Source organism: Camarhynchus parvulus, chromosome 1 (genome assembly GCF_901933205.1).
Source record: "Camarhynchus parvulus chromosome 1, STF_HiC, whole genome shotgun sequence".
Taxonomy (NCBI): domain Eukaryota; kingdom Metazoa; phylum Chordata; class Aves; order Passeriformes; family Thraupidae; genus Camarhynchus; species Camarhynchus parvulus.
The window spans coordinates 100246254-100267164 of record NC_044571.1 but is presented as its reverse complement, the minus strand read 5'-3'; the positions used below and the strand labels follow the sequence as shown (position 1 = coordinate 100267164).

Sequence of the window (20911 nt, the reverse complement as noted above, 5' to 3'; positions counted from 1 at the left end):
TAAAATTAAATTTGCCATTGCACATATTTCTGAGCTGCCACTTCTGACCAAAGTCTCCATTGATATTGCTTGTACCATTTGAAGCACTATACAAGTATGTTATGGCTCTTACCTTCTAGATACATGTATATTTGCATAGGACCTATCCAAATGAAATGAAATGAAATGAAATGAAATGAAATGAAGGTAAGGACTTGTTTATAAAGTGGACTTACTGAGGTCTGCTGGATGGTGGTTTTTATGTGGAGACTTATTCTTAAGTGCTTTCTGCATAATGGAAAGAAAATAGACTTGAAAATTTTCAAAACCCAGTAGTAATACTAGAAGCACTTTCTTTAAAAATAAAAATTAGTTTACATTACTACTTACTTGGAAATTTCAAAAATTACGTTCTGTTGTAGAATGCAGAAATTCCTGAAACTGTTCTTCCTGCACAGTAGCCTCTGAAGTGTACATATATATTTTAAATAATCCTCTTGATTATTCAAGTCTTATTCACAGTATGTTTCCAGGTGTGTCTGTAGAACATTTAACAGGGATTATGTACTGTATTAGTGTTGAACATATAAGCTGTATTCTAATAAACTATTCTTAAAGGAATTTTGTGTGTTAGTGTTTCTTTTCTCTGTGTTTTCAAGGGTTAGTTGTATCTTAAATACAGGATTTCCTTTCACATAATAGTGGGTATAAAATAACTTTTTCTGTTTGCTTCTGGAAATGGACTGTATGTCACTTTCCCAAGGTGAAAGTTGATATGCCTTAATTTTCTGAGAGTACTGTTAGTGTGATAGAATACCCCTGCAGGTTTCCTGCTATGAAAAATTTATTTGCAAGAGAATATTTAAAGTCTGAAATGCTTCCATGATTCTTTTTGCTGCTACATTTCTCTTCCAAGCCTTACAGCCCTGTTGTTGGGATAACCCGAGTGTAAGACCTAAATGGATATCGGATTAATCCTACAGAGCAAGTTTTGTAGATTTGTATCCAGAAGTATCTATTCACAGTAACTGTGAGCCCCAAGATACTTCTGTCCACATGGTTCACAGAATCACGAGGTTGGGAGAGACCTTCAAGATCATTGAGTCCAACCCAGCCCCAACACCTCAACTAAACCGTGGCACTGAGTGCTACGTCCAGTCTTTTCTTAAAAACACATCCAGGGATGGTGACTCCACCACCTCCCCGGGCAGGCCATTCCAGTACTTTATCACTCTTTCTGTAAAAAACTTTTCCTAATATCCAACCTATATTTCCCTTGGTGCAGCTTGAGACTGTGTCCTCTCGTTCTGTCCATTGCTGCCTGGCAAAAGAGACCAGCCCCCACCTGGCTACAGCCACCTTTCAGGGAGTTGTAGAGAGTGATAAGGTCACCTCTAAGTCTCCTTTTCTCCAGGCTAAACACCCCCAGCTCCCTCAGTCATTCCTCACAGGGCTTGTGTTCCAAGCCCCTCACCAGCAAGTAATTTGTTGGTGAGTTGATTTGAACTTTAAAGCAACAGACGCTCCGTGGATGGGTTAAAAGTGCAACTTGAAAGACAAAATGCAAGCTTCCCTAGAATACAGTGCAAATTGGCTCCCAGTGTGACTGAATTCTGCTAATTGCTGATCTTGGATTGATGTTCTTTGAATGGCAGAAGCTTGTTAGAGATACCCAGCGTTTCTATAACACATATGTGGCCGTAGATAAGGACTCAAGTGGCTCAGTGGAGCAATAACTTCAATACTTTGCTTCATTGTTTAGTTTCCTGTTCTGAGCAAGCAAGTTTGTATGTTGTTGGCCAGTACAGCAAGCCACAAAGAGGATGGAGGTTTTGATCTGCCTCCCAAAATTGCTGAGGGTGCCAGGCTTAATTCCCTCTTTGATATGTTGCAAAATGTCACAAGTGATTTTTTTCATTAGCTGAGGTTGTTGAGTTTTTGCCTCAGTGTAGCAAAGTGTTTAAATAGATGCTTAACTCGATACACAGTGGCATTTTGATCCATTTTTAATGCTTGCTGAATTAAGATTCTTTCAGCTCAGAAGCTGTTAGGATTTGTAAAATAAAAGCATTTGATGAATAGAATATGTATTACTTACAGTAGGAGGGGAAATATCTATTGATTGGCAGCACTAAGCTATCTTTAGTATAAGTAGTGGAAATCTCTTTGTGAATTTAAATACAAATAGTCCTGGCTGACAATGTGTCTGAAGAGGCTGTGTATAAAAAGCTCCTCTGCAAGCTGCCAGCACCTAGACATTGTTGAGGATTCTGCTTTTCTCTTAGCCAGGAGGAAAAATGTGATGGGAAAGTGTTTGAGGAGGAAGAGAGATTAGCAGTGGTCTGAAGGAAGAAGAATGACATTAAAATAGGATGCTCATGGCAGGAAAATGTATTGAGTTGCTGAATAACCTGTTAAGATAAGTGGAAACTCCACTGGGAAACAAAAAAAGGCCAAGAAATATTTTAACTTATATTAGAATCTAGTCTATTTCTCTCTTATGCAAGACATGGAAGATACTTTAAATTACCCTTAAATTCTGTAAAATTTGAAATTACAATATGTGTTACATTCATCTTAGTATCAAAAGCATAGTGGATTTTTAATACTACTTTCTCAATTGTTGGCAGACTGAAACAAATACATTTTTTCCCTTGATTTTCCAATTATACTTTTAAAATTACTAGCATAAGTCTCTTGGAAGCTGGAAATTCACTGTTTACCTCTTAAAAGCAGCAGCTGTCCTATCTGTGCCTGGTTCCCATACAGTACCAAGCTGAAGCACCTCTCTTCTACCCATGAAAAGCTGTTCTGAAGAAAAGAGATTATTGCAGAGCCTGTATCAATCAGGTTGCAGTGATGCAAGGGGAGATGCAGTTAATAACCCAGTGAGAACTACAGCGAGGCTGCTCCACTCATTTCCTATGAGCTCCTAAAGAGCAGAGAAACACAGCTTTGTCCTGGTGACCTGAGCTGCATACAAATCACCTCTCTGGGAAAATCAGAGCTCTTCCTTGGGCCATCTCACAGCTGAGGCTTCCCAGCTTACTTCCTTCTCTCTTCCATTGTCTTTGGGGACAAAAATAAGTGTGGTGAGACAGAATATTCTGTTAGCACCCAAAAGGTGTGATTAATTAGACCAGTGTGTGTTATTTATGAGATTCGTATTACTTAAGCCAATGGGGAATCTGAAATTGTTGGGTTGTAGAGAACATAACAAAAAGTAGTAGAGATTGATGGTCATTTCTTTCCCCTTTTGAAAGGAGGAACAGATTTTGTTTAAATGTATATACTTGAGAGTATTCTTAAAAAGAATACTCAGCAGCATGCTTTTATAAAATTAATCATGGAATCCTGGAGTGATTTTGATTGGAAGGGGCCTAAAAGATGTCCTGGTTACAGCCCCCTGCCATGGGCAGGGACACCTTCCACTAGATCAGGTTGCTACAAGTCCCATCCAACTTGGCCTTGAACACTTCCAGGGATGGGGCAGCCACAGCTTCTCTGGGCAACCTGTGCCAGGGCCTCACCACCCTACACATAATGCCCAGCTGTTATATATCATTGTCTGTTGTTAAAGTGCATTACAAAAGTGGGAAATGAAGGCACAAGAGAGATCACAACAACTTGAAGAGTGTTGCTCATCAAGTCACCATCAGATTTGATCATTTGAGTTATAAAAAAATTTGATCATTTGGTTATAAAAATAGCAATATAATTAGAGTAATAAAAATTTGAACAATTTGGATTAGGACAATATGAGACAATACATACAAAGGGTTATGAGCAATCTGGTTACCTTTTTCTGGGCAAAATAAGCCTGAAAAAGGACCCCCGTTAACAGAGGATTAACCCTTAAAAACAATAGCCTGTTACATATTCATACACCTCATACATGATGCATAAATTCCATTCAAATACAGGATTCTGTCTGGTCAGTGTCAGCTTCTTCCTCTTAATCCAAAGGGCGTCTTCATGGCGAGGCAGGAAGAAGTTTGTTTCTTCTGATAATGGAGGAATGCATTCTCTTTCTCTGAAAGATTTAGGTGTCCTTTGGCTGCTATCTCGCTGAGAGTCCTTTCTTTAAAAAAAGTATCTTACATAGCATAGTTTCTATTTTAACCTTATGTTATAACCCAAAACTATATTTAACACACTACTTAAGAAATTAATACAACATAACTTTCTGACATAACACATATAATATTCATTTTAATATTTGCGAAGAGCCAATCATAAAATACACATTTTTCACGCGGTGCAGGTGGCTGCTATGCTCGGGGGAACAGAGACACCCGGAGCGGCTGTGACGGGGATGTAGGTGCGGAATTTATTCCTTTATTGTTCCCTGCAGGCGCTTCGCTGCAGCCCCGCGCGCCACCTGCATCCGTTTTAAGTGAGAAAACTGCAAATAGCCAAATGGCGTCGGGGTGATGTTCTGCCCTGCCATATTTCGTTCCAGGAGTGCTGGCCAGCTGTTATTTCCTGGAGTTCTGCGGTACGCGGCTGCGTTCGAACCGCGCTAGCGCGCCCCAGCCCGGGCAGAAAACGCGCAACGTATTTTGTCCCCTCCGGTTGCCCGTACCCGTCCGCCGAGCCGCGGCGGGACGGTGGGCGCAGCTTCCCATGCGTCAACACTGAGAGAACTATCGTTCCCAGCATGCTCCTCGTCATTACGCATGCGCAGTGTTCATTGGCGTGACCATCTTGGCGTCCGTTTCTTCCAGCTCCCCACGGCAGAGGGGCGGCAGAGACTACAATTCCTAGCGTACCTCGCGGCGCCCGCGCATGCGCAGCGCGCTCGTCCGCCATCTTGGCCCGAGTAAACGCCGTCGCCGCCGCCGCCACTAAACAAACCCGAGCCCGGCACTGGCGAGCGGCGTGGGGGAGGGGTGCGGCTGCCGCGGAGCCTTCGATGTGCCGGGCACGGCCGGGCAGGTGGGTCCTGCTCCCCGCCCCACCCGGGGCCGTCCGCCTCAGGGAGAGGGGCAGCTCCGTTTCCGGGACGGCGGGGACCCGCCGCCCCCTTACGGGCCCAGGGCAGCGCCCCGGCCCCGGCCGATGCGAGCAAGCAGCGCCAGCCGCCGCCCGCTCCCTCCCTCTCTCTCTCTCCCCGATCCCGGCGGGAACGCAGCGCCGCTGGCTCCGGCCAGTGCCCCGCGCCCAGGGCCCGCGCAGGGCGGGCGGGGATGCCCGGCTGGCGGCTGCCTTCGGGCGTCCTTGTAGGAGACCCTCCCCCTCCCGAGCCCACGCTGGAAGCTGCGACGGCGTCAGGGCTTTTGTTCCCGGTGCCCAGCCCTCCCCACCCCCGTTCCTTGCCCGGCCCAAGCCCCGCTTGCCCAACTCGCCTCCGGCTGCTCTTTTTCCTTTATTATCCTCGTCGCATCGCGGAGATGCGCCCTCTCTCCCCGCCACCCACGGAGTCTCGCTGCGTTGGGATCGAGGTGTTTCCGTGTTTGGCTGATTTTTTTTTTTGGGGGGGGGGCTGCTGTTGGTATGTGGAGAGCAAATTTTCACACACGGTGTTTTTGCCATCTTGTCATATAATATAGGCTGGCGCAAAACGCGTTCTCCGGGGGGAAGGGGAGCGTGCGGTTCGCTGGAAGAATTCTTTTAATAGGTACTCTGCATAAAGAGAGGGAGGAGACTTAAACATCATTTCGGAGAGCGTTTCAGCCTGAAAAAAATAGGCTTCAGAAGGAGACAGGGCACCGTAAAAAGGATTGGGTGATGCATTTGAGCTAGAGAGCATAGGAAGTCCATCATGCTCTTGTGAAACTGCCGAATTCCTTCATGCCACTACAAAGATTGCGGCGGGGATGGGAGCGAATGTGTCGGTGGAGTTGTGAACAGGCTGAGGAGTTTACATTAATCGGCTTGGGAAATCAAGAAATGATGGGCTTGAGCGTTTATATTCCTTTTTTCAGCGAGGCTGAGCTCTGTGGGAGCACAGACACAAGGGAAGGATGCCTGTGGTGTGGCCTACTCTTCTGGACCTCAGTAGGGATGAGTGCAAGAGGATCCTTCGCAAACTGGGTACAGTAAGATACAATTTGTGGGTCTGTATTTTGCCCTTTTAAGATTTGCCTTCATGCTGCTTGCATGAAATATTTAAATATGTCTACAGGCAACTTGCAAGTAATTTCCTGCGTTTTCCATGTGTCATTGGTTTGACAGCACTGGCTTAAAGTTATGTTTGGCCAGCACTCAGCCCTGGCAAAATGAGTAGAGAAGAATTGTTTTGATGTGGTTGAATCTCTCTTGGATGTCCTAGTTGCTGTGTTGCAGGGCTGGGTTTTTCTGTCACTATTAGCATGCAGCAGATTTTTCAAAGAGAACCTTTGGGGTTGTTTGTTTTCCCTGTTTTGTTGTGGCTTTTGATTGGTTTTTTTTCTCCTCAGTTCTATATTAGACACCTATTAGACACCCCAAAAAACATGGTGGAATAGTGGAATCCTGGTTTAACTGCCTCTGTAGGGATGAATCAAGTATTGAAGTTATTATTGTGAAGACATAAAACAGGATTTAATAAAATGCTGTTTGTGATTTGCAGTTACACAGGTTGTCAGGGAAGTGGGAAAATGATGGCCTCACTCAACAGCCATAACCACAGGAATCTTTTTCATTGTTTCAAATGTAGCTCAGTATTTGAGCCCCCTGCCCAAGACAGTGGAAGATATTTTTGTGCTCTGTCTTTGTAGATCTAAGTGTATGAGGAGAGATGCTTCTGTGTTTTGGAAAGTACTAAAAACGTTTGCTCTTTGCTCACTTACCTGCTTTTGGCTACTGCAGGGGAGAGAATCCTTTGTTAGACCTTTGATCTGTTCTGGCATAGTTGGTTTTGAGTTCTTATGGCTGAATTTGTGTAATTAAGGATTTGGGGTTTTGCAACTTAAATGATACTAGATGGAAAAAGAAGAAAGCCTTATATTTTACAGAGTTTCTTCTGAGGACCATAATCTAGGAGATGATGTCAAGGAGAAAGTTGAGGCTCCCTCTAACTTCCTGTGACTGTCAAGTGACAGCTTTTCTTGTTCTCATTTTGTTTGACTGCTAAGAGATGATGTGCTGTATTTCTTAGCTGTGCCAAGGTTCTCATACATGGTGGAGCCATCGATTTTATTTTTTGAGAGTTCAGAACTTTTTTTCCCCTCCCTTTGCCCTTTTTATTTGATTTGTTTGGAATATGGGATTTGCGTGCTCTTGGAACAGTGATGCAGATGTTGCACGCAAGGTTGCAACAAGCTGTACGGTCGGATAAGGTGACAACCCTAAGTCTTAAACAAGGCTCAAGTACAGAAACTAGGAGGAAGCTCAGAGTGCCAAAAGCTTTTGACCAGATTTTGCTACTAAGTTTCATTAATGTAGCTGTGCTGGCTGGAAGCCTGGAAAAAAACCTTTCACTCGAGCTAACGGCGGTGTGCTGGTGCAGCTGAGCCAAACAGAACTGCAGCTACACCTCCTTCCATGACATAACCTAGGCTGACAGGAAGGAAAAAAAAATTCAAAAATAATAATTTTTGTTTTGCTGGCATGAGCTGCGTCCCCACAAGGGGGCCCTGCCTCTGTGAGCAGAGAGAAGGCGCACCACGGGACTGGGGGCTGAAGGAGCACAGGCAGTGGCAGCAATAGCTGTGTGACAGCCACATGCAGCAATAGCCATCTACTTTAGAGGGTCCTGCTTTTCCAGCTCACAGCCCAACATCTAATTTGGCTAATGGTACAGCAGTAGTGGGAGTACTCTGTAAGGAGTGAAGCAGGGATGTAGGTGAGGCTGAAATGCATCTTGAGGTATGCAGGACCTGGTGTTGGTCGTGGTTTATTACTGAACGAGGTGATGATCGTAGCACCTAACACTAACAATAATGATATTTACTTGCCAAACCCATTTTAGCTAGTTCATGTGTTTTGTGTTGCTGCATAAACACAAAGGGGAGGAAGTTACAGCTGTTCCGTAATCCTTGCTAGCTTCCAAAAGACCAGAATGTGCATTTTTACAGCTATAGTGTAGAGGCTCTTTATTTGTAATGTAAAAGGAAAAAAAAGTATGCCCTTGATAAATAATTACATGGTTGCATCTGAGAATTACTTTAAGTTGTTAACAGAGGAAAATAATTAGTATAATGAATATTGTAACATGATTGTCTAAATAAATGTTGATATTACTAATAACCATTGCATTAATTACTGAATGTTTTATAACTGAGGCTGTAAATGCTTCTGTAGGTCACTCAGCATCCCTGTGCAGGCTGCATAGTTAACCAAAATTACTCTGCTTTTTGTTTTATCTACTTAATTGGGACAGGACAGCAGAACTTCTTTTCAGCACAATTCCTTGATTCCATTTGGAAATTAGCTCTTTGGAATCCTAAATGGAAACTTTTCAGAAAAGCATCAGTCTTTTCTTTTGCAGCAAACTTCAGCAATGTTAGGTTTTGGCCTGCATCTTATATTCTTGGTTTTGGGTAACTGGGATCTGTTGTGGGCTTGTTTGGTTTGGCTGCTGAAATGGAAGTGTCAAATGAAAGGCACCTATATAAGGATCAAGAGAATTTTTGTTTTGGGTTTCCCTGGACAGCGTGAAGCTGAGAATAGCAAGTCATTCTTTGCCAAGTTAGCAGGATTCATTATTTGCATTAGATGTATCTTCACCCTGTCTGGCAGGACAAACTTCAAAAATATCAGTAGCCTTTTACTTTTCGATTTTTTTTAAAGTGCTGATGGCATAACATCTCAGTCACCTGGAATTACGCATTTCTGGTAAATCAGAGTTGTATTTTTGTGAGTTAGTCTTTGTAGTAGTTCTATGTTTAAGAACAGCTGGGTTGTTTATTTTGTGTTGAGCAGGGTTAATTCATTGTGTTGCATTACGTTCAGATTCAAGCAGTTGTACCATATCAAGTAAATAGGCATAAAAGATTATGATGATCACGTTTAACAAACTAGAGCTGGTGTTCTCCATGCTGCTTAGGGAAAGGCATTCCAAGAAAACCAGTTGCTGTTTTGATAGTGTATTTCTTTTTCCAAGCTGAGCTTTTCCATAAAGCTCATAATAATGATACGTGTGAAGAGAACTCTGAACTACTCTAAACAGTTTCCTCAAGCTTTTTGCCTAAATTTCAGGTCAGAGAGAGCTTGACACATTCATTTGGGTTTGTAAACTAGATAATCCTCTGTGATGAGACAGAGGATTGTTTCATAGAAGTGTTTTATGTTGCAGAGTAATTGACTGAGAGAGTTCCAAATCATCAATCTCTTTTGAAATAGCACTAAATCGTTGAAAGACATGTTACCCTTAATGACTTTGAAAATTATTAGAATGCTGTCGGTAACATGAAAAACAACATTTTTTCCCCTTTGCTGTGAGCATTAAATGGAAATATTATTCACTCTGATTTTTCAGAACTGGAGGCCTATGCAGGTGTCATCAGTGCCTTACGCGCACAGGGAGACCTTACAAAAGAGAAGAAGGATCTTCTTGGAGAACTCTCTAAAGTGCTTAGGTAACCCTGATCTTTTCAATCTAAGAACTATGACCTGTTTTCTTTTAAGGTGTTACATGCTTTTTCTTTCACTGGGATCACAGCGTAAATCTGAATTTGGAGAAGTTTTCTCCATGTTTCCGAGGTTTCATTCCTGTTCTCCTTGGAGTTTTTAATAAGGAAAACAACCATCCTTCAGTGGTAGAAGCCTTACTGGTTTGTTGGTACTTTTTGGGATACTGAGTGTTAAAAGGGTTACAGCCAGGTCGTGAATGTACACTGGCTTGGGGTTTTGTCAAGGTAGAACTCCAAGGTCTTTGAACCCAAGGTACCTCAAGAAAGAATGCTGTGTATCCTGTGTGAACTTCTCTGCTATATCCTTTAAATTTATTGATCTCATTAGGAGGTTGGATTCTAGCTGTTTTTCAAGGATACCCCGTGAACAGTAATGTTCTTTTCATTCTTCAGTAATATTTTTGAGCAATAATATGATTAATTCTCTCTGTGACAGCAAGGGTTGAGTGACAGTCTCTTAAATGTGAAGTCCTGTTCCCTTTATTCTCTTAGATAAATTATTCATAAGTTTAATTTTAGCTGGAATTTTTAGATGAATGTTCATGTTTTCCTCTGATTAAAATATATTGCTTTATTTTTTTTTTTAATAGTATTTCAACAGAGCGACATCGTGCTGAAGTTCGGAGAGCAGTAAATGATGAACGACTAACAACAATTGCACACAAGTAAGTTCCAAGTAATTTTGGCACTGATTTGCAAAAGTACCTTTTGGGAAATCCATTATGCCTTAACTGAATGGTAGAATTTTGATGATTGATGGTGGTTTAAAGAACCAGTAGTTAAAACACTGTATGGATGAAGGAATTACTGTATTAGATATACAGGGACCTAGAAACAGTTATTTAGTACCATTACATTTTGGATCCAAGGCTATCCCATTCACTGTACAAGTGCAATGTAAGAAACAGTTTTTTGGCATGGAGACGGTGCTGTAAGATAGACCAGAATAAACAGAGAATGGAGAAAATAGAGATGCTCCTAAGTAGGATGAATATGTTTGCTTTTGTTTGTTTCTTTGTTTTGCATTTAGTTTCATTTTAATCAGTTTGGAAAGGCTGTATTAAGAGGAAAAAGAAAACTACATGGAAAAGAAAAAGAAAGGAAAAGAGGTGGCAGATTAGCGGAAAACAGAGTATCAGCATAGAAAAGAAAAAATGGTCAGAGCAGAAAAAGCTGCAACAAGCTGATGACATCAGTGTCCACCACTCTCAGCGATGCAGCTGCTGTGCTGGCATCAGCTGGGCTGGTTCTTCCTTGCATTTGCTTTACAAGCTCCACATGATTTTGAGAGGTGGAGGAGCAGTAGACCAAGTGGTTATGTATTTTTGGTAATTACTTAATAGTCTTACTGTTAAGGACTGTCTTTAAACAGAGCTGCATTGTAAGTGTATTTTTTTCTTATTCTATGTTACAGCTGTTGACTTTTTAATGGTTTGACTGTTGTAGCTTTGGTGTTGTGAAGAGGAAAGAAAGGAAATAATATGAATAGCAGGACACTTGGAGTTACCAACTGTTTGATCCAAGTCTAGTCAAAATCAGCATACTGATTTAGTGCTTAAAAGACTTTAAGTTTTAATTTTCAAGTTTAAAGATTTAGAAGTATGCTGTTCACCAAACAAAACCTACCAACGTCCTTACACTCCTTTAAGTAAATGGGGAGGGAATAATGAAAAGCATGTAGTTGTCAAATCTGGATTCTTTTCTTGAATCAAGTTTTCCTTGTAAGTAGTACTTCTAGTCTTAGCTTTTTGCAGAGCATAAATAGTTTGCCCTGAGGTGTTGCACTTCAATGATATATTATAATCCAGACAAAGTGCTGATTTTCTTTATTTTTCCTATGGTGATTCCTTATGAGTGATGGTTGGTAATATAGTATTTGACTTACATAATTCTCTTAAGTCATTAGGAAAGTCTACTTTGCTAGCTTTTGTACCCTTTATTTTTTGTTTTTAAAATGTATCTTTACCTTAGCTTATGTAGCTCTCTTTATCTGCATATGTATGAGGAATGCTGAAGCATACCAAGATTTAATAACAGAGCAGATACTCTGCATTTTACAAACTACTTTGTAGTAGCTCTTGCTGCAATTTGCTTGAAATATTTCATGTGAGAAGTTATTTTTTAGAATATATTAATACATTAAATGGGTTGATTTGCTTAAAAACATTACAGCATTGAAAAATAATTTGCCATTTTGGTTTTGCTGATTTGACAAATGACTCATGTAAAACAGTCAAAAATATTTCTCCATCTAGATAAGAAGAGTGTTTTTATGAAACATTCTAGTGTGGGTGTAAGTACTGAGGTTAAGAGCAAGCTAAGAGCCGAAGACAGCTTTCTGTTTAGAAAGATGCTTAAGGTGCATTTAAATAATCTCATGTTCTGTCACCTTGTTTGGGACTACTTTAACAAGCATCAGAAACTCTTCTGTTGGGGTAAAATAAAGTTTCTCTTAGAAGCTGAGAGTTTTTCCCTGTAACATAATCCATTTCAATAGTATTTTATGATATCTGTTTGGTTTCTTGGTATTTTCATAATCCAGAAGTAGACAGCACAGCAACTGAATAGTAGCTAACCTAATGCAGGGGGTTTGAGTATGGCATTTACACACCTCTAGCCCTCGAACAGCTCTGCACAACAAAACAACAGAAGAAGAGTCAACTCTTCAATTTAAAATGGGAGGGGTTTTATATCAGGTGACAAAATGCAATGGCTTTCATGAAATAAAGTTGAGTATTAGTGCTCTAGTATGTCTTAAACTGCCTTTTAGACTTGCACTCTTGGAAAAGAAATGTACTCAAATAGGATACTGAGTATTTGGAAACTGGTATAAATACTTACAGTACATGCATTTCTGTTTAGTATGTCTGGACCAAACAGCTCTTCTGAGTGGTCCATAGAAGGTCGTCGGCTGGTGCCGCTGATGCCACGGCTTGTGCCACAAACAGCTTTCACTGTCACCGCCAATGCTGTTGCCAACGCAGCCATCCAGCACAATGCGTCTCTTCCAGTTCCTGCAGAAACTGGGAACAAAGAAGGTGAGAGAAAAATGGAGTTCTGCTGCAATCTATGGGAATGTAAAAACAACATCACAATAGAAACTGGTGTCTTAGATTTTAAGTGTTAAATATTAAAGATATTTTAACGGGCCTTGGAGCAACCCAGTCTAGTGGGAAGTGTCCCTGCTGATGGCAGGGGCTTGGAACTAGGTGATCTTTAAAGTTCCTTCCAACCCAAACCATTCTATGAACCTATAAAAAAATCCAAATCTTTCTTACCAAACATTATTCACAGAAATATAAAATACCCCTTTTTTTAAAGATATCTTTGTGGTATCTGCAGCATTAATCTGACTGCTTTGTGTTGTTGACACTCTTGCAACTGAAATATGAAAAGAACCCAGTTTGTCAGGAAATGATATTCACTGATTAACTTCTTCAGCTCTGTAAACTTCAGCTCTAAAAACTTGGACTAATGGCTAGATTTTGTAAAGTTCTGTAAGTGATGAAAGCTGTTTCAGCATGTTTTGTTTTAAGAGTGCAAGTAGGTTTTGGTTAAAATCAAGAAAATACCACTTTGGGTTTTTTCCTTCAGATTAAATGTACTATGGGAACAAGTAAAAAGGTTGCTTTCTGTTTTTCCTAGGCTTTCTAAATAATGGTAGTACACATTCCAACTAGTGTAGCTCAGCAGGCTTGAATTAGGCTTCATACAACTGGAGAATGTGTAACAAGCTGTTTTATCTTGGATCTTGAAACAAGCTGTTTTATCCTGGTTTTGTGAGAAGTACTGTATCATTGTGTTATTTCTTAAAAGCAATGGTTTAAAAAAGCTGATTAGCACAATCAGTTTTTCACTACTGAATGAATATTTTGGTTTTTTCAACTGATGTATTGTTGAGGCAATAACACTTTTCAATCAGTTACTAGTCTAGATGTGATCACTTACTGACAAGCAAAAAGACCAACATATTGAATTAATGCTAAAATTAAAAGTAACAAATTTTAAAGTAAAAGATCAATACAAAAAAATTTCACATTGGCAGCATAGATTTTTGGGGATGGGAGGATAGGAGTTTAGATCTTTGTGTTGTCTTTGAAGATCATTAATCTCATGGCCATGCTTAGCTCAAACTGGGGAGTATTCCACAGTAACAGGAATGCAGGGGCAAAACCATAGATAGTAAACCCAGTAAGTCTTTGGCTTCCATTTCAGTTGTAAAAATAGTGATAGAATAATGGGATTCTGCACTTCAGTTATATGGAAGGTGTCTTTTCTCCTCTTCAGTGGTGGTTTGCTATTCCTACACAAGTACCACTTCAACCCCAACATCTACCCCTGTTCCAAGTGGCAGTGTAGCAACAGTGAAGTCCCCCAGACCTGCCAGTCCAGCCTCCAATGTAGTCGTCTTGCCAAGTGGAAGTACTGTTTACGTCAAAAGTAAGTGATACTAGCACCTGATCAACAAAAAGGGAAAGAAAGGGAGAACATGGCTGAAGCATAGACCAAACTAAACACTCCAGCATTGAGCAAGTCATTTCAGGCCTTTGTGCCTTCGTTTAGTCTAGAGAGTGAATTTATTGCTTCCCTTTTTCAGATAAATAGTGTTCAGGATAAATCCACTCACTGCAAAATGCTGCAAGGAGAGCAAGTGAAAAATATTTTTGAACTTAAATATAGACATTTCTGTATATCAATGAATTTCTGATCCATCTTGTTGAGAACTAATGCATAGTAGTCACTTAGTTGAATTAGAAAAGGTCCCTCTTTTCCACTTTCACAGTTGACATAGAATTTTTTATTTTTGGATGCAGTTTGGCAGGGGTTTATGCTTATATACTATCTGGCCATTTTGTGATTTACCTGGAAGTCAGTCTTAGTGAAGCTTGTGTTCCTTGGCAGCTGCGAAAACTTCATATGAATTCCTACCAGAGACCCATCTTCATGTAATTAAATCTGGAAATCCAGGACATAGAATCTAGAAACAGTCTTTTTTCTTCAGAGGGTGTATGTTCCCCATCTTTGTTTGGCTAGTAAGTCAGCTAGTTCTAAAAGCAGATTATGTTCTCATATATATGCCCTCATCATGGGTAGTTTTATTTTACTATGAAAATGTTTCCTTCAGTTCTTATTTGATTCTATCAAAACAGCAAGTTAAGATTAGTAGTAGATAAATGCTGTTTTTATGCTTGCTCTGTATACCTTTAATATTTAAAAAAATATTTAATTATTAAAAATTATTATCTTTATGCTATGTGCATACATCTGTATAAGCTTCTAGCTAATCAGAAATGCCACTTAGTACATAAATATAATGTTACTTGCAAAAAGCCATTGTTAATGGCTCTATCAACCCATGAAACCCATTACATTGAGGTTTTTAATTTTTCTGATCTATGCACTAATCACTTGGTTTTAGTTTGAAGATTCAGGGGAAAACATTCTATACATCTTAAAATTTTCATGTAGACTTTATTGAATTTCTGCATGATAATGAGTATCAAATAAGTCTAGACACACAATACAGGGATGATAGTTTTCATTGTCTGTCCCTAGATTTAATTTTTTTTCCCTACTTCGTGTGCTTTGTTTTGTTGTTATTGTTTGTTGGGTTTTTTTTAAGGAATTGTGTGTCTTTCAGAGTATGTTACATCAGTCACATTGATTTTAACAAACCTGCTTAGGAGCAGATTTGGAAGATCTGAGTTACAGTCAGGACTTTGCCACTGGTCTGTGGTGTAACCTCTTCCAAGTCACAGTCTGATTGAGCCATTAACCTTTCCATGACTCTGCTTCCTTACTTATCAAGTGTGAGTTACAGTCAAAGCTGTATTACCTTTTAGCTAAATGTCTGTGGAAAGCTTTGTACAGGAATTTCTAACATGAAATGATGAGAATAATATTCTTGCAAAACCCCAGCAGTGAAAACAGGAGATGAAATGAGCTATACTTAACATAAAATAATGCTCTGCTAGTTTAATGTTACTTTCTTATGTCTTGATGGATTGGTTGATGGATTTTTTTGTGGATGAGGACCGCAAACAAAGTTTTCTCTATTTCTTGGTGCCCCACCAAAATAACAACTGTGTCCTAACATGCTAGCTGCATGTGGATTTTGTATTTAAATGGATTCTGAGGTTTTTAAATGACTGCACGCATTCAATATGATTAATGCACTCATAGTTACAAGTTTCTACAGTGCACTCACAGTAATACTTAGAAGCCTGTCCGTAATAATCCTTTAAGTTATGTAATCAAACCTCTGCTTTATAGAGGGAGGTCACCACTAGGCTTATTCAGGGTAAATAGAGTAAATTATTGATTAGAATATATTGATTGATTGAGAATAGGATAGAATATATTGATTTGAAATCTGATTTTACAGATCCACACTTCACTTGTACTGCTACAGCCAACTAAAGCTATGTTTTTGAAGTTTGCTTCTCTTCCCCAGTTCAGTTTCCTGTCTCTGTAGATACAATTGTCAGCCTTTGGACAGGTACCTGCAAATGAGCTGCTACTCCTGCTGAGAGAGAATACCATTTTTCCACAATTGCCTGTTGTGGTGCTGGGCAGTTTCTTGTCCATGTTGGTTCTTGCATCTTCACTTTTTGAATGCCAGAATATTAATTTTAATTAGAGATTGGCCATAATTAGATCTTGGCCCTACTAGAGATTGACTACCAACCATATTTGCTTTGATTACCAGCAAGACTGCTTTTTGCTGTGATGCTGTTCTTTGTCTTTAGGCTCCAGGCACATGGAACAAGACTTTCAGTCATCTTTTGCATAGGCAGGATTGCATCTGTTCAGCTTCTCTCTGATTGTTTTTCTTTTTAAATGGTTTGACACAGGTTAGCATGGTAAATATAAATAACAGGATTGCAGATTTGTCACGGTTGGAAGAGACCTTCAAGATCATCTGCCTCAACCCAGCACCATCATAGTCACCCCTAAACTACATCCCCAAGTGTGTCATTCAGATACCTCCTGAACACTTCCAGACTGTTGTCTCCCCAGGCAACTAACTCCAATGCCTGACCACTCTTCCAATGAGGTTTTTTTTTTTCGTAATACCTAATCTGGTCCTCCCCTGGCACAATTTGATACTATTTCCTCTTGTCCTCTCACTTGTTACCTGGGAGAAGAGCCCAACCCCCATCTGGCTACACCCTTCTGTCAGGGAGTTGTTGAGAGAAAGAATGTCCTCCCATAACCTCCTTTTCTCCAGTCTGAGTCTCCCCAGGTTCCTCAGCTGCTCCTGCTGCTCCAGGGCCTTCCCCAGCTCTGTTTCCTTCTCTGAAAGCGCTCCAGCACCTCAGTGTCTCTCTTGTCAGGAGGTGCCCAGAAGTGACCCCAGGACTGGAGGTACTTCAGCAGTTTCCAGCACAGGGCATGGTCACTGCCCTGGTCCTGCTGCCACACCAGTGCTGATGCAGGCCAGGTGCCCTTGTCCTTGACCACCTGGGCACACCTGGCCCATATCCAGCCAGCTTTGGCCAGCATCCCCACATCCCTTCCTGCCTGGCCACCCTCAAGCCACTCTGCCCCCAGCCTGTGGCTCTGCATGAGATGGTTGTGATCCAAGGACAGGACCTGGCACTTGACCTTGTTGAACCTCAGCCATGGATCCAGCTTGTTCAGATCCTTCTGTAGAGCCTTCCCGCCTTCAATGCTACCGAGTAGCTGTGAGAGGTTTGCAGAGTTACTAATCTGTGTGTGGTGGTGTTTGCAGGGGTCCCAGGATGAGAGAAGAGACAAGTATCTTGACTCCATGTTTCAGAAGGCTGATTTATTATTTTATGATATATATTATATTAAAACTATACTAAAAGAATAGAAGAAAGGATTTCATCAGAAGGCTAGCAAGGAATAGAAAAGAATGGAATGATGATAAAATCTTGTGACTGACCAGAGAGTCCGAGACAGCTGGACTGGGATTGGCCGTTAACTAAAAACAGCCACGTGAGACCAATCAAAGATGCACCTGTTGCATTCCACAGCAGCGGATAATTATTGTTTTTCTTTTCCTCTGAGGCTTCTCAGCTTCTCAGGAGAAAAGATCCTAGCAAAAGGATTTTTCATAAAATATGTCCGTGACACCTGTGCCTTTCCATAATTTATGAATCTGTTGCCTACTTTGGCAAGTTTCATTTGGATTTAAGATCCATTAATCATGCTGTTATCCCTTCCTGAGCTGAGTATTGCAGCAGATTTTTTTTTCTATGTGTGCAGAAAAAAAGAACTCTTTTGAGCCTGGACTTCTTTTGTTTTTCATTATTGTGTGTTAGGTGCCATTTTATATCTGTTGCACAAAATGCACCAAAAAAGGCGAAAGCAGATGAAGTGAGGATTGACCTTCACAGTTAAACTATATAATAAAAAAAAGAATTACATCTCAAGATGCTGTATTAAGGTGAAAGGCAGAAGAGTACTGTAAGGGTAAACATGACACAAAAGGAGGTGCAAAGGCTGAAGTCTAAGGAGACTATAGGAGGATAAACTTCAATAGTCCAGTTGCTGTAAACAAAACCACCACCAAAAAGAACCCCAAAGTAGTGTAAAAGTTTAAACTAAAATGTGTGTGACATGATCCCAATCCCCTTGTGTGTGTAGCTTCACTAGTCAAACTTCTGTAGACAGAATGAAAACCCTGTACTGGCTCTTATGTTCTTTTAATCTCTCAAACTGAGTGAAGTAACCCAGTAACTGAGTAGCTTGGGCTTTTGGGTGATTTGTCCCTGATTCATGGCGCTGAGTGTGGCCCATATCAAGAACTAAGAGCATCTGAGGTGTGATACAGCTTGGTTGTGACCATAAGATGTAATTTATCCTTTATTTCTTTTTATCTTACTTGAAAGAGGGTGTAAGACTCAAAAAGGATGTAGTGTTTCAGAGAGCACTGAGATCTGCAGACAGGGGAAACACAATTTAGAGAAAGTATTTCTTTTCCAGGTGTCAGCTGCTCAGATGACGATGAAAAGCCCCGCAAAAGACGGCGAACGAATTCTTCTAGTTCTTCCCCTGTTCTCCTGAAAGAAGTCCCGAAGGCAGTGACTCCTGTCACTAAAACTATCACAGTGCCTGTAAGTGGGAGCCCCAAAATGAGTAATATAATGCAGAGCATTGCCAACTCCTTACCACCACACATGTCGCCTGTGAAAATAACCTTCACTAAGCCCTCAACACAGACAACAAACACCACAACACAGAAGGTATGTGGGGGAAGCTGCCAAATGTTCCTTTATTCTGGTTTTATCAATGAATAAGATGTGATGTTTGACTCTTCCTTTCTGTGATCTGACTAGCTGTTTTTTAAGGATTGCACTTGGGATAAGGTAATCCCTCTTTAAAACGAGCAAAGGGAAAACCAAACTCATGTATGAATTTAGTTCACCTGTGTGTGAAAGGACCTGGATTGACAGCCGTGGAGACTGAAGCCCTCTTTTTATCCACAGAACAGGTACAGCACAGGCAGCGGGAGTGCAAGCTTCCCCCAGACTGCCCCACCAATGTGCCTCAACCCTGACCTGAAGGGACCACTTCTAGGGATGAGAGGGGATTCAGTCTCCATGCTCATTCAATTCTTGGCCTGTCTGGTGAGACTGCCAACAAGGTTACCAGTTAGTACCATTTGTGGTGTTGGGTTTTGTGATATGGACACTAGTCCACTGAGAACTGGATCACATAGGCCACTGAACAGCCTTCAGATGGTAACAACTGTTGGTCAAAGGTAATCTTTCTTATTTCTATTTTCCTTATTTATAATTACTCTTTGCAGTAGTAGAATTCCAGGACGGATGGCATGGGCTTTCCCTTGCCAAGCCTTTTATCTAGAGACTAGTTTTTTGGGATCTGTAATGCTTATTCTTGGAGCTGGTCAAAGTCCAGGGGCTTTATTTTCCTTTCAGTACTAGTGTGCCATTTCTCATTCTACATTAACACTGTTACAGTGGTCAAAATCAGTTGCATTATTTCAGCTGAGTGTGCCTAGCTTTCACCACAATGCAAAGTGCAGAAAAGGTTTTCCTCATTTAAATTTTGTACTGGACTTAGATTTTTAAGTGCCTAATCTATGGCATTACTGCATTACCATTCTTTAGGAGGCATTTCAGTTGTGTCTATTTTTCTGTTGTAAAGATTTTAAAAAAATGAATGGTTCAGACCAAGTTCATCCTTGGTACAGTTATTTATTACAGCAGACTTCAGGGAGACGTAGGGTCTCTGTGGAATTAATTTTGCCTCAATACCAACAGACTTATGCTAGGCTGGCCACTAACAAGCATTTTTTTCCAGCAGCGAGAGTTTGACTATTGAGCTCAAACCTTTGCTTGGTATTTGTCCTACTGGTCTTCTTTATTGCTTTATGACTCTTTTTGGATCAGCAGAGTTCCCATGTCTTGATTTTTGGAAACTTTAAAACCAAGTAATGTGCAATAAAGATATTGGCTTTCTGACCTCTCCCTGCTCCAGGGAAGATGCTTTCATTTGATTCACTGTTCTTTAACAGTGTCCTTAATCAAATTTCATCTCTGAATATATGAGTGTATTAGAGAAATCCATGTGTGAGCATAAACCATCAAATTAAATTCAGTGCAGCAAGTCCACAGCTACTGCAGGGCTTAACCTATCCATCCTGTTGCACATTAGGGTTATAATTAGTGAAGGAATATTTTTTTGCCTTAAATATCTGTAGGGTTGTATTAAGCATGGGTGTGTTATATCATGGAAGTTAAAGATGGAGTGTACTAAGAAGAGTGGACTGTTGATAGGACCTTTCCTGCAGTTATGCCTCTCCACTTGTTCTGACTTGGAAATTTTAGAGTTCACTTTGCATTATATTATTTGACTGTCTTACTAATCTGCAGTGACAGGAAAATCAGTGCTTGTTTTGTTAGGCAGTCAGGGTAGTGTTTGTATCTGAACTTGTCACAGTGCCCTCTTTTGTTGGATTTAGATATGCCAAAAAATATAACGATGATTTTGGTGGGAGAAATCCCCTTTAGTAGCTTTAAATTAAAAGTCGGTTCTGTTGATTCATATCCAACAGGACATTTCCAATTTGAGTGTAAGTTGTTAGATATGAATGAAATTCTTTGTTTCTGCGTGCCACCTCTTTGAATTGTTTTGACATTTTAGTAGGTTGGAGGAAGATCTGTCATAACAACTAATGATGTCACAGCTCCAGTTTCTGGATTCTCTTGTAATAAAATCACCTCTGTAGGACATGGAAGGAATCTAGCTAGTGAAGTTTCTGGCAGTTATAATAACCTTATTTTTTCAGGGACTAAGTTTTGACATCTCTCAAAATAGAGCTGACAGGACTAAATTCAGTACATGTCAGGAATTAGATTTTACTGTAACAACTAGAACCA

General features: G+C 40.5%; 1 protein-coding gene across 12 annotated transcripts in view; it reads left to right on the top strand.

Annotated features, from left to right (window-relative positions):
* Window positions 1-4699: 4699 nt before the first annotated feature.
* Window positions 4700-20911, top strand: part of EMSY (EMSY transcriptional repressor, BRCA2 interacting) — a 42812-nt gene continuing 26600 nt past the window's right edge. For 2 of the 12 annotated variants that reach the window (XM_030943553.1, XM_030943465.1), the window contains exons 1-7: window positions 4704-4917; window positions 5907-6015; window positions 9383-9482; window positions 10127-10201; window positions 12399-12574; window positions 13824-13976; window positions 18492-18751. In XM_030943553.1, the coding sequence (XP_030799413.1) occupies window positions 5946-6015; window positions 9383-9482; window positions 10127-10201; window positions 12399-12574; window positions 13824-13976; window positions 18492-18751 (834 nt within the window). In that variant the 5' untranslated portion in view covers window positions 4704-4917; window positions 5907-5945. Of the gene's footprint in view, window positions 4918-5040; window positions 5424-5906; window positions 6021-9382; window positions 9483-10126; window positions 10202-12398; window positions 12575-13823; window positions 13977-18491; window positions 18752-20911 lie in introns of those variants that run through there. The other 10 variants (XM_030943562.1, XM_030943481.1, XM_030943508.1 and 7 more) reach the window with 9 other exon arrangements.